This window comes from Vigna unguiculata, chromosome 3 (genome assembly GCF_004118075.2).
Source record: "Vigna unguiculata cultivar IT97K-499-35 chromosome 3, ASM411807v1, whole genome shotgun sequence".
NCBI classification, from domain to species: Eukaryota; Viridiplantae; Streptophyta; class Magnoliopsida; order Fabales; family Fabaceae; genus Vigna; species Vigna unguiculata.
Genome location: NC_040281.1, coordinates 1,795,510 through 1,808,602, shown reverse-complemented (window position 1 = coordinate 1,808,602; position 13,093 = coordinate 1,795,510). Strand labels below are relative to the sequence as shown.

General features: G+C 38.1%; 1 protein-coding gene across 1 annotated transcript; it reads left to right on the top strand.

The window, feature by feature from the left end:
• Positions 1 to 512: 512 nt before the first annotated feature.
• LOC114178224 lies at positions 513 to 1,689 on the top strand. The gene is made up of 2 exons (XM_028064009.1): positions 513 to 1,055; positions 1,291 to 1,689. The coding sequence occupies exons 1-2, from the start codon at positions 513 to 515 to the stop codon at positions 1,687 to 1,689; spliced, it is 942 nt and encodes a 313-aa protein (XP_027919810.1).
• The last annotated feature ends 11,404 nt before the right edge of the window (positions 1,690 to 13,093 follow it).

Genomic DNA, 13,093 nt, shown 5'->3' with positions numbered 1-13,093 from the left:
TAGAAGCCCTAGTTGACAAGGAGATCACAAAGGCTCTCAGATGGCCAGACCCAACCAACAGGATCTTGGGATGGAACGTGAAAGAGTGGTGTGAGTTCCATCGCACCTATGGACACCACACCGAGCAGTGTCTCACTCTAGCCAATCAACTACAAAGGTTAAGAGGAGAAACTCGGGAAGGAAGGCACATTCGTGAGAGGGACCAAGTCAAAGAACCTTGTCGTCCCAAAGATCAAGCAGATCATATATCACCTGTACTGGGGGATTTAAACACAATAGCTAGCGGTTTCTTAGGCAGAGGGGTTACATCCGCCAGCAGGAAGAGGTATGCCAGGAGCGTCATGACAACATCTACAACCTGGCAAAAGAAGACAATGCCGACTATAACATTCACAGAGGATGATCGAAGTGACGTCATGCCTCATGAGGATGACCTGGTAGTTGTTTCGATAATAGCAATGGGAAGACGAGTTCACCAGGTCCTGATCGATTAGGGGAGTTCTGCCGATGTCATGTTTTGGGACGCCTTCGTCAGCTTATGTGTACCATTAAATCAATTACGTCCTTTCGACAACATATTAGAGGAGTTTGCAGGAGACCCCGTGGAAGACAAAGGATATACCGATATGAGGACGACATTCTCAAATGGAGAGGCGGCCAAAACAATAATAGTACGATACATAGTCATAAAGGTGTCGTCCTCATACAACGTCCTCCTAGGTCGCCCCTATCTCAATCGCCTCGAGGTCGTTGTATCCACAACCCACTTGAAGATGAAATTCCCAGCGGACACGGGTCACGTCGTCACATTGAGGGTTGACCAGGCAGTAGCTCGAAAATGCTACGAGAACAGCCTGAAAATTCGGAGACCTATGTATGCTCTATCCCTGCTTGGTCCCAAGGAAGACTGTGCACCCGATTTCGATCCTAGAATAGGTAGGGAGGACAAAAGACCTCAACCCATGGGTGAGGTAGAAGAATTCAATGTAGGGGATGACAGGAAAGTGAAGGTCGGTGGGAGTTTGGATCCCTTGATCCGAGCCGCACTAACCAAGGTACTATAGGATAACAAAGCCTATTTCGCTTGGTGCGCTAGGGATATGGTTGGGATTAGTCCCGATGTCATGATCCATTGGTTGAACATCGACCCTCGCGAAGGATACAACGAAGAACGAAGATGGACCCGAAAAATTGGCAACAGTAAGGAAAGAGACCAACAAGCTTCTGTTAGTCGGGCATATCTGAGAGATTTAATATCCTGAATGGTTGGCTAATGTGGTCATGGTAAAGAAGTTGAACGGCAAATGGAAGATGTGTGTGGATTTCTCCGATCTCAACAACGCTTGCTTAAAGGATTTGTATCCCCTACCTACCATCGACATGTTGGTGGACAACGCCTCAGGCTGTGGGTTGCTCAACTTCCTAAACGCCTACTTGGGATACAATCGGATCAGCATGCATCCGGACGATGAAGAAAAAACAACCTTCATGGGGAGGCAGCCACCTACTGTTACCATGTTATGCCCTTCGGACTTAAAAAATGTCAGTGCTTCTTATCAGAGGTTGATGGATCGAATTTTGAAGACCTTATCAGGACATAAAATACATGCATATGTTGAGGACATGGTGGTTACATCCAACAGGGCTAAGGAACATTTTGTCGACTCACCGAGCTCTTTTCTACTATGAACGCCTACGGACTCAAACTCAATCCAAATAAATGTGTGTTTAGAGTCAAAGCAGGCAAATTCTTGGGATTCCTGCTTGCAGAAAGAGGAATTGAAGCGAATACCGACAAGTGTGCGACAATAATAAATATGAGGAGTCCAGGTAATATAAAAGAAGTGCAACGATTAATAGGATGCATGGTTGCTCTGACGAGGTTTTTGCCAAGAGCTAGAGATCGGGGACATCCTTACTTTGAATGTCTTCAAAAAGGGAAGAATTTTCGATGGAGGGATGAGTGTGAACAAGCCTTCGTGCAGCTGATGGAACATCTATCATGTCCGCCAATTTTATGCCGATCACATCAAGGCATACCGCTCAAATTATACGTGACAGTAACTAATAGGGCCATCAGCTCGACGTTGATGCAAGATCAAGGGGAGGATCAACGGCCGATCTACTTCGTCAGCAAAACTCTTTAAGGAGCGGTAGTTAGATATAAAAAAATTGAGAAGCTCGCCCTAGCTGTGGTTGTCTCTACACAAAGGCTACGTCATTATTTCCAAACGCATTCTGCTTTAGTAATGACCGATCAACTCATAAAGTAAATTCTCCAAAAACTAGAGGTGTCAGGGCGTCTCGTCAAGTGGGCCATCGAATTATCTGAATATGACATCTCATTCGAACCTCATGGACTTATTAAGGCTCAAGTTTTGTCTGACTTCTTGGCCGAGCTAACTCCGCTCACAACGGGTGAAGATGAGGAAGTCAAGGGCTGGGTGTTGTCAGTTGATGGGGCAACAAACTCGAAGAGAAGCGGAGCTGGCGTCATCTTGGAAGACCCATAAGGTGCTTTGATAGAACAATCCCTTCATTTCTCCTTTCGAGCGAGCAACAATCAAGTAGAATATGAGGCTCTCATAACTGACATGTTGCTCGCCAAAGAGTTGGTAGTAAAGAAACTGACGGCGAAAAGCGACTTTCTGCTCGTCACGGGACAAGTTTCCGGGGACTATCAAGCAAAAGATCTTTTAAATTAATACATTTGCTCCGAGAACAAAACTCGCACGCCGACGTTCTATCTAAATTGGTGAGTTGCTCACGTCCGAGACGCTAGAGGTCGGTAATACGAGAAACACTAGTAACGCCTAAAGTATCCGATATCAGGTCAGATGTCCAAGTATGTTCGATCAGTACAGAACAAGAAGGAAGACCTCTGTCAAACTCATGGTTAGCTCCTTACCTATCATACCTAGCGGATGGTCGTCACCCATCCGATCCTACAGAGGCCCAAACGGTTAAAAAGAACGCAGCTAGATACACTGTTATAGAAGGTCGTCTCTTTTGCTAAGGATTTAGCCGACCACTCCTCACCTGCGTCGTGCAAGGGGAGACTAATCGACTGATGTCCGAGCTCCATGAAGGTATATGCGGCAGTCACATCGGGGCTCGAGCCCTGTGCCTCAGAATTCTCCGAGCAGGGTATTACTAACCAACACTAAAGCATGATTGTCAAGATTTTACGAAAATATGTATGCAATGCCAATGACAATCAGACTTTCACCGAGCACCCCCCGAGGAGTTGCACTCTATAAGCATCCAGTGGCCTTTCCACACGTGGGGGATCAACAGTCTAAGACCATTTCCTATAGCCACTAAGCAACGGAAGTTCTTTATAGTGGCAATTGAATATTTCACAAGGGAACACAATTCACAACGACGATTGTCTGTGACGCCTATGAGAGTTGGGGAATTCTTGAGGTATTTTCTTCGATAGAACATCCACAGACAAACGAACAGGCCGAAGCCGTCAATTAGATCATATTAGGAGCCTTGCGTCGACGTATCTCCTCGTCAAAGTCGAACTGGCCCGAAGAGCTATCGGGGATCATGTTGGCCTACCATACTACCCCACAGACGACCACACGAGAGCCCCTTTCAACCTAGTATATGGTATGGACGCAGTGCTACCCATGGAGGTTGAATAGCCAACTTTCTATGTTAGAATGTTCTTCGTCGCCCTAATAGAGGATGACATACGAGCAAATTTGGACACCATAGATGAAATTAGGGAGGCTGCCAGAATCAACAGCGAGGCGATGAAAAGACGAGTCGAATCGAGATACAAAACCAAGGTCTTCCCACGATCGTTCAGGAAGTTCGACCTTGTCCTCAGGAAAGCTCATCCCCTACAAATAAAGGACAAGCTCTCTCCCAAATGGACATGACCTTTCCACCTCAAACAGGTGCTAGAAAATGGTGTCTATGTTTTGGAGACCTTAGATGGCCTGGAAATTACACAAACATGGAATGCAGTTAATCTTCATTTATACTTTAGTTAAAACTTGTACATTTTGTATGCTTTGACACTCTTTTTCCCTTGGCTAAGGAACACAAGGGTTTTTTAATGAGGTCAAATCTCCTCTTTAATAAAAATTCTCCTTTTAGTTCCTAATTAAGCAATATAATCCTTGACTACCTAAGCTTGGTTTAGGGGCGGTGAAGAGCCGTCTAAAGCGACTATCTAAGCTCGGCTTAGGGGCAGTGAAGAGTCGTCTAAAACAACTACCTAAGCTCGGCTTAGGGTCGGACTTGAAGGTTATGAATAAACACTCAAGCATAAATTTGCCCAGGTGGGCTTGAGGATTACGATAAAAAACCTTCATCATTAAAAGCGAAGTAGAGCAAGTCGAGCATTCAAGATTCATGGCGAAAAACAAAGTAAAGCACTACTGGCATTCAAGATTCATGGAGAAAAGTATATGGCGACTTACAACGATCGAGGATTCAAAAAACAAAGGTATTTAAATTACGTAAATATTATTTTCAACGTATAAATATATAAATCAATAAAGCCTACTTGTCCTAAAGGCATCATCATCCATCAACCAAGTTGCCATCAATGACAACTTTCCTTGTGTCCATGCCCGAGAGATCGGCTGAATGACATAAGAGGCGGATCTGCTCCAAAGTCACCTCAAATCCTACACCATTTGTGGTAGCAACCTCATTCGCATACCTTTCCTCATGTTCTTTCCATGCTTTCTCTTTCTCTTCTACCTTGGTTTCAAGTCAGCATAGGCGATCCTCAAGCTCGGTCGCCTTCCTTGTAGGATCCTTTAGGGCAATCTGGAGATCGACAGCTCTCACCTCTTCCTCTTTGAGGCTTCTTCTCAGTTTCTCCATCTCAGCAAGCTCGGAAGTAAGTCTGGATATCTTCTATTTGGCAGCGGCGATCTCCTTATCCTTTCTCTTCTCGACGAGACCTAAACGGTTTAGCTTTTCACATAAAGCTATCGTGGATACCTCAGCCTTGTGCAGGAAAGCACAAATGTCTTCTTGAACCGACGACATGTCCTGGTTCAGCAAACATTGGAGATCTCCCTCAAAAATGTTGTGAGCCAAGGAATAAGTTGTATGACGATAAGATGAATCCCAAAAGCTTTGGCAGACACTGTTCGAACCTTCTAACAGTAGCGGTCCTATGGAGGAAAGGGCATGCTCAGAACGAGAGTGGGAAGATGTCGTCGCTACCTCGGTTTCAATTCAGATCGTGGATCCCCTCCTCTGACGCTTCAGTCCAGACTCCGACACTTTAGTCTGGACTCTGAAACTTTAGTCCGGACTCCGACATGGTCTCCTCGTCATCTGAAGGTATCAACATGGCGTCCACTACTTGGACTAGAGCCTCCGTCACAACAGGTTGAAGCATAAGAGCTCGGATGCTCTTCAAAATTCTAGCAAGATCCTGTTTGGACATGCCCATTCTTGACTCTGCAAAACACAAAAATCGTTACTCCCAATATAGTGAAAGAAATTCCCAAAGTAAGAAGCAAAACAACCACCCGAGGACCGACCAATATAGAACTTGAGGTTGGCAGGTTGAAACTCATAACTTAACACTTGTTTAGTCTCAAAGAGAGTCTTGAGTTAATCCAATAAGAGACAATGTTCTTGCTCTTTCTGTTCAAGATCTCTTAATTGTCTTGCCCCAGCAAAGCTCAGATTCTGAGTCCATTATAATGGAAAGCCCTCCAGAAGATCAAGTTTTTGAGGGGGAGCTCAGATTTTCAGGAAGGAACCTTTAAAACCCTTATAAGACGACTGGAATAGCGTCAGAAGTCCCCGACCTCCTACGCCACTCAGAGAAGACCATATCTCTTTGGTTTACTTCTTCATCTCAAAGAAATACAAGAATACGTTTGTGCCCGGAACTAACCTAAAGTGGGTGCATAAAATGTGGAAAGCTTAGACAAAGGCCCAGCTATTCGGATGTAGCTGTGTTGGGGCCACGTTCAACTTGGTTAACAAGGTTTTCTCAAACGAACTCAAGGGTAATCTTAGTCCGATTTTAGAAAAAAGGGTTGATTAGAAAAAGTATAAGTGCCCTGAGGTAGAATCATCATTGATATCAACACAAATTGGCTCGTCTAAAGCACAGTGAACTACCATGGCGTTAGCTTCATCACTCTAACATATCCTTTGTCCCCGACGAAACCGATTTATCACTTGGTCGGAGGTGAAGCTCGATATTTCCCTGTAGAGACCCATAGGCGCCCAGGGATATAACTCATCATAAGAGGTCGCCATCACATCACCCAGACACAAACCGAGCACAGCAGCCTAAAGACTTCCTCGCACAAACAAGAGAACCAAAAACAACCGAAAAACCACTCAGAAAGGAAAAACCTCAAACAACTGAAAAACCACTCAGATAGATAAAACCAGAAAACCACTCAGATAGACAAAACCAGAAAACAACTAGAAAAACCACCAAAGCCCTCCTTCAAGCAAACATGTTTCCTTTCTAGATCGCAAACCACTACTCCCATTCAAAACCACCCAGAAAACCACTATCTAGCTCATCAAACACAAGCACGAAAGAACAACCTAGGTTCAACTAAAATCCTCCTCCCAGAAAACCGGCAGGTTATGGCACCATGAATGCAGCATAAAGATAAGTGAACAAAGAAGAAAAAGAAAGGGTCGAGTGAAGTACCTTCGAGAAAGGTTGAAGACAAGAAGAATGATGAAAATGGAAGTGAGATAGCCACAAAACCAGTGAAGATAGGAGAGCGAAGATGCAAGCGTTGCGTAATGGCAGATGAAAAGAAAGAATGGTAATGAAAAGACAGATTTAAGAGGGAAAGCCTGAGGTTTTTGGGCAGTTGAAACATTCTGGAAACATGGCCCACGTGGCGTTTTGTTATTGGTAACACTTACGCTTGGCCAATCGAAGCTCATGCACGCCAGGGCTATAAGACGACCTCCTCGCCCAGTTAAATTTCCGCGAGGGCAGAGGGTTAGTGTAGTGTCCAGGCGCCTGAGCTGTACCCGATCACGAAGACCATTAAGGATGGCCTAAGCACGGTCAGTGGCCCATTAGTATTAGTAAACAGGAAGGACACCACAACGGTAAGTTATCCCCCACAAAGCGGATGCAACGGGTGAGATACCACAATGGTAAGCGACCCCCATAAAGCGAAACCATCTCGCCACCTAACCGGATTTTTAGGCTGATAGTCCTGGGAACTGGCATTCTTTCTAGTATAAGAGGGTACAAAAAACACTGAAAAAGACACATAGAATTTTGCTCTTGCTAGACACTTAATCGGTTTGAAATCGGATGGACGTCGGCAAGAACAATTTCCAATTCTTTATCTCATTTGAGAGGGTTTTATAAAGATACTTTAAAAAGGTGTTTTAAGTCGGAAAAAAGTTATTCATGAAGATATATAAGGAAACATTCTCTCTGAAAATATTATATTAATTGCTCAAGATAAAAGTGAATGCTTACAATAATTTATTAGAACATCCTTTTTAGTTGATGGCCTCCATTCTTTCCTTTAGAAAGATTGTTCCTCTGAAGTAAGACTTTGTGTTGTACTATTTTTCTTCAACATTCTGGTGCAACCAAATGCTTGAAACTTGTTGGTGTTCTGATTTTTTCTCTAGCCCGCATGGTTTGCCTGAGATATGCATATTTTCTTCATTTCCGTTCAATTCTATTGGTCAGTCAATACTAAGGTCAAATCCAGAGGAATTATCTTTGATGAAGCAAGTAACCCAGCATTTTGGCAGAGGCAATTTCGACCTTCTTAAGTTAAATTTGATTTATGGTTATAAATATTTCAGAAGCTTTATATAACAACATCTTGTATTTTAAGAGAAATTCTCCCAGTTTCTAGTCGTTCTTTTGTTTGTTAGTCGCTCAGTTTTAACTTGTATTTATTAAAAATTTAAGTGTGATTTTGAGTCTCACATTGATTAAAAATAAAAAAGTAGAACATTATATAAGGATAAAGATCCATAAACTCATTTTCTTAAGGTTTTTGGTTGAGAGTAATGTCAATAACTTATGTGATTGAACTCAGATCTTATTTTGTGTTTGTTTTTTTCGGTGAAACCCTCTCTATAAAACCTAAAATGTTTGTTCTCATTTTTTGTTATATTTAATAATTGATCAGTGATTGCTATATACTGATTGTTGCTCCCAAAGAAGATCCTTAGGGAGGAGCACTGATTTTAACTGTGTTCATACTTTTTTGAGAGGATTGAAGCCAATTTTATAAGGATATTTTAGAACTTGAATGTAATAGTTTATTAATGGCTACAACACGTTACGAAATTCGATGTCGTAGTTGTTAAAAGGGCTTTAAATTAAATGAACACCAAGCAAGTTTCCTATATGATCACTTGTGTTTGAGAAATGCTTCTTGCACCCCCATCAATTCTCCAAAATGACCATTTTATCTTTATAAAAGTGACTTTCGGATTATAAATTCCGGAATAAGATTTCAGAATGAAAATTTTTTAAACGATATTTTTGAAATAAAATTTTCTGAACATGTCAAATACATGTTAAAACATTTTTGGAACAGATTTCAAAAATACAGTTTTCAGGATGCATTTAATACCTTTCTTAAATTAACTTTCCTAATCATCTTTAAATGAAATGAGTTTCGAGAAGAGTTTTTCGATACATATGATATATTTTTTGGAAAAATATTTTCGGAATGGATTCTTTTATCATTTTCTCTTTTCTTGTAGAAGTTTTGCAGCATCGGCAACAATGGAAGTGGGGTGTGATGCAATAGTGAAAGGTATTTAAGTATTTTCCTTGATAAGGTGCAAGAAGCAATTGCCCTTGTATTTTTGTGTTTATTTGTTTCGTTTTTTGTGCATAACATTCAGTCCAAAAACATACTTGAGCCCATCTTCTCTCTATCTCTCTCGACACTACTTGCCTTGTTCCCTTTCATAATTAATATTTCTCTTTATGCAAGATAATAAATTAAAAACTGTTTCACCAAAATACTTAATGGATAGTCATTTAACATAAAACAAATTCAGAATTAGTTTTTGAGTGGTAACATAATAAGTTTCTTAATTACTTAATAAAAATCTAATTAAGCACTTTTAAGACTAGTTATGTTTAGGTGATGTGTACTCATCTTATAAGGGTATTCATAGATGAAAAAGAAACATGATTTGAATGTGAATAAGGTGAGAAGGAATTTAGTAAGTGGTTTGGTGTAGAAAATACGAGGGAAAAATGGTGAAGAAAAATGATACACGTGCATGAAATCTTTACGTGGTCCTTGTCTTTCCCAACGTCAACACTCAACTCTGCAGACACTGTGTCCTACTATCAGTCGGCACGTTTCAATTGGTGCTCCAAAATCCCCACCTTTTTTTGTCTTTTTCTTGTAACATTTCAGTTGTTCCAAGACATATTTTGTAACCTTTTTCGGATTATATAATTAAGCTGGGGATTACATTGAACTCTAAAGTTCTCAAGTAGCTATGTATTTAATATTTTTGAACTTAACAATATGACTTATCAAAGTGGAACAATTTTCCTTCAAGTAATGGTCCATCAGATTACGAGTATAAACATTTATTTCCCTTCTTTTCATGGGATAACATATGATCACATGTGTATTTAAAACCTCTGATGTGGTCGTTGTTGATAATAGATTGCTACCTCTGAGATGAGTTTGATTGATGTAAATTGGCATTTTGTTGGATGGAGAGCGTATATCGAAAACAATAATAATATTTTAACTTTTTTTTACCTATTTTTAATTTAGTATTTTAATTATTATTAGATTATTATATTATATTATTACAAAAAATTAAAACAAATGATTTAATGATGATTGATATATTAAAAGTGAATAAAAAAAGTAAATTAAAATATTATTATTCATGAAAAAAAACTTTTGTCATCCAATAAAATTGCGCATATACATATATGGAGAAAGGTTAAAAGATACCAAAAGTATAACTTCTAAAAAGAAGATAAAGATGCAATTGTGGGTTGAAAGGATTGCATTATTTGCAACTTGCTTGATTTAAATTAGGAAAAGTGCAATGAATATAATTGAATGCTTATGTCAGTCAGTTCATGAAAGCTAATAATAAGTTTAAGAGATTCCACGAAACCTTTTTATCAAAAGAAAAATCATTACATCTTTTCTTTATTTTAAATAAAAAAATTAACATTATTTATGTTGCTATATACAACCTGTTGTTATCATAATGATTAACTAGTTTGCCACCGCCACTCATTACAATAAGTGGTTTGTACAAATTGAACTTAAAGTTTAGTTATTAAAATTCGAAAGCAAAAAATTACAAAATAAATAAAATCAGTTTTCTTTTTGAATAATTACTTCTAAAAAATTATACATCAGCATGTTGACTGAGACACAATACATACAAAACATAAATTATTCCATCTGATTTCAATGGTCAAGATTGAAATATAAATGCGTATAATATATTTTTTTAAGTGGGTCCATTGTGAATAAGAGGTACGGCCTTTGATTCCCGAAAATGTATGGAGATTTTATGTTATCTGTTTTACTATTTGCAACAAAAGAAAGGATTTCTAAAACAATTGATACGAATTTCATTCATAACTTTTAGGGTATAAAAAATTATGTACAGAATAAATAAATAACGAAGTATGTAACTATTACAATTTATAACCAATTTACTGAAATTAAGTCACACATAAATTTCATTAAATTAATAAGGTATAATTACTATTTAATCTCTTAATTTTTCGGTTTAATTCAATTTATCCTCTTATTATTTATTAGTTAATTTAGTCATTTAATTATTTAAAAAAGTTCAATTTAATTATTTTTGTTGAATTAAAATTAACACGGTGTCGTACAGTACACATGTCAAACCGTGAAATTTTTTAATTTTTTAAAATAGAGAATTAAATTGAAAACAAATATTATCACTGTCATGTTTCATAACTGTAAACTATTACGTAGCACGATGATCACCTATGTTACTCTAATTTAACATAGAGAACCAGATTGAACTTTTCAAATAATTAAATTAATTAAATTGAATCGAATCGAATAATTAAAGGACTATTATACTAATTAATAACAACTATTTCGATGATTTTTGTCGGGAACCAAATTGATGAAAACTCATTCGCAATATTTGATTTATCCATTATATCAAACCTTGTCGAACATTACACATATTATACAAAGTGTGTACAGTGGTGATGAAATTTGCCAGTACATTGTTGAGAACTCAAAATTTGAGATGGCGTGCACACCTTTTATTTTTCTTCGTCGGCAAAGTAGGGTATTTGATATCTTGAGAGGATAGATTGTGTCGAAGTTGACATTCTCATATTTTCTTATCATGCAATTATTTCATAACCATATAATATATATAGAGATTATTGTTATTATTATGGTACCCCACTTCACCTCGTTCTTTCAATCAATTTCCATGCGCTATGTGCTTTAGATCGGACTTTAGGGCACACACCAATTTTTTTCTTAAAACTGAGTTTTCACAATTATGCAACGTTAGGTTCCACCGTCAACACCCTCCATTGCCATTTGAAGAAAAAAGAATAATAAAAGTTTGAATTCGAAGAATGAGATTAAGCCCAAGAAGCAGAGGAAGTCCAGAGTGGTGTGGTATTTGAGGGGGCCCATTAGGTCCACTTTCTTTCTCATCGACGTGCATGTTCTGCACAACAGCCGCACAAATTGAACCAGCGATGAGGGGACCATGAATAAAAGTGAAAGCGATATTTCTTTGGGCCTTCCAAAAGTGGCCTTTGTTTTTGGTAGGAGCGTGTACATTGAAAGGTGGCCAAGAAATAAAAACCCAAATGAATAATAAAAAAAAAGTGGGCCCACAGGTGTGTATAGTAGCAGACAGGTACAGAGAGTAGAGGAGGAGGAGGAAGAAGAAGGGTTGAGTGAAGGCATGTTTTTGAGAGGAGTAGAGGAACACGTGCTGTGACCGAAACAGTGCCGACAGCCACTGTTGACTAGTGACAGACAGACTGTGACGGGCGGTTTTGACCGACCACCGCCAAATGCAGTCCCACCACCCTTCACCCCTTTCTTCACCGCCACCTCTTTTTTCTCAAAACACAGCCTTCAAGAAAATTCTTGGAATCACGTCTCAATCTTTGTTTCATTTTTACGCTGCTTGAGATCGTTCAGAAACAAGTCAACAACTCAAATTGAAACTTTTTAGGTTTAATTATATTTTAATAAACTCTTCAATCTCATTATTTTAATTAATTTTGTTTTCATAATATATTTGAAATATTTATAATTTTTAATTCTTTAAATTGATGTAACTATTATGTTGTTAGGTTTTCTTTTTTTTGTATAACATTTTTATGTTTAACAACTAAGTTAATTTATCCATGTCTTTGTTATCTTTATTTGGTCACAGTTTATTGTATAATCAAGTATTTGAAAGTTATTTTTAGTTTCTTTTATTGCATCGACACATATTTTAATTAATTGTTTATATTGATATCAATTGTGTGGTTGTTTCGATTCTTATGGATCATTTACTGGTTGATTTACTGGTTGATGTATGTTTTTAGGTTTCACATTCATCTCATAGAAAAATAAGAAACAATCACGCATATCTAAATCTTTTATTTAAACTGAGTATGTTATCATATTTATGATTTGTTTTGTAATAATTTGGCTTCGTGGTATTTTGACTGAATTCATGTTTCTTCAACACGATTCAGCGTCTCTATAAGCTGATAATATAGGTGCCATTAAAATTATTGTAAATTCAGTGTTTCATGATCGCATCGATCATATTTAAGTAGACTGTCACTCTATTAGTGAAGCTTATGATAATTATATTATTATTCCCTCATGTCACTACTCCATTTTAAATTGTGAATATTTTTACAAAGGTTGTTCATTGTCGTCATCAATTTTTTATTAGCAAATTGATGTTACTTGACAAAACCCCTCAATTTGAAGAGAGGTGTCAATTAATAATTAATTTATCTTCTTAAATATTTAGTTATAATTTTCTTAAGAATATGCTAGAAAACCATAGATAAATTTGGTCTTCCTAATTTCTTATTATAGGTTATTTTATAATTATGAGTATA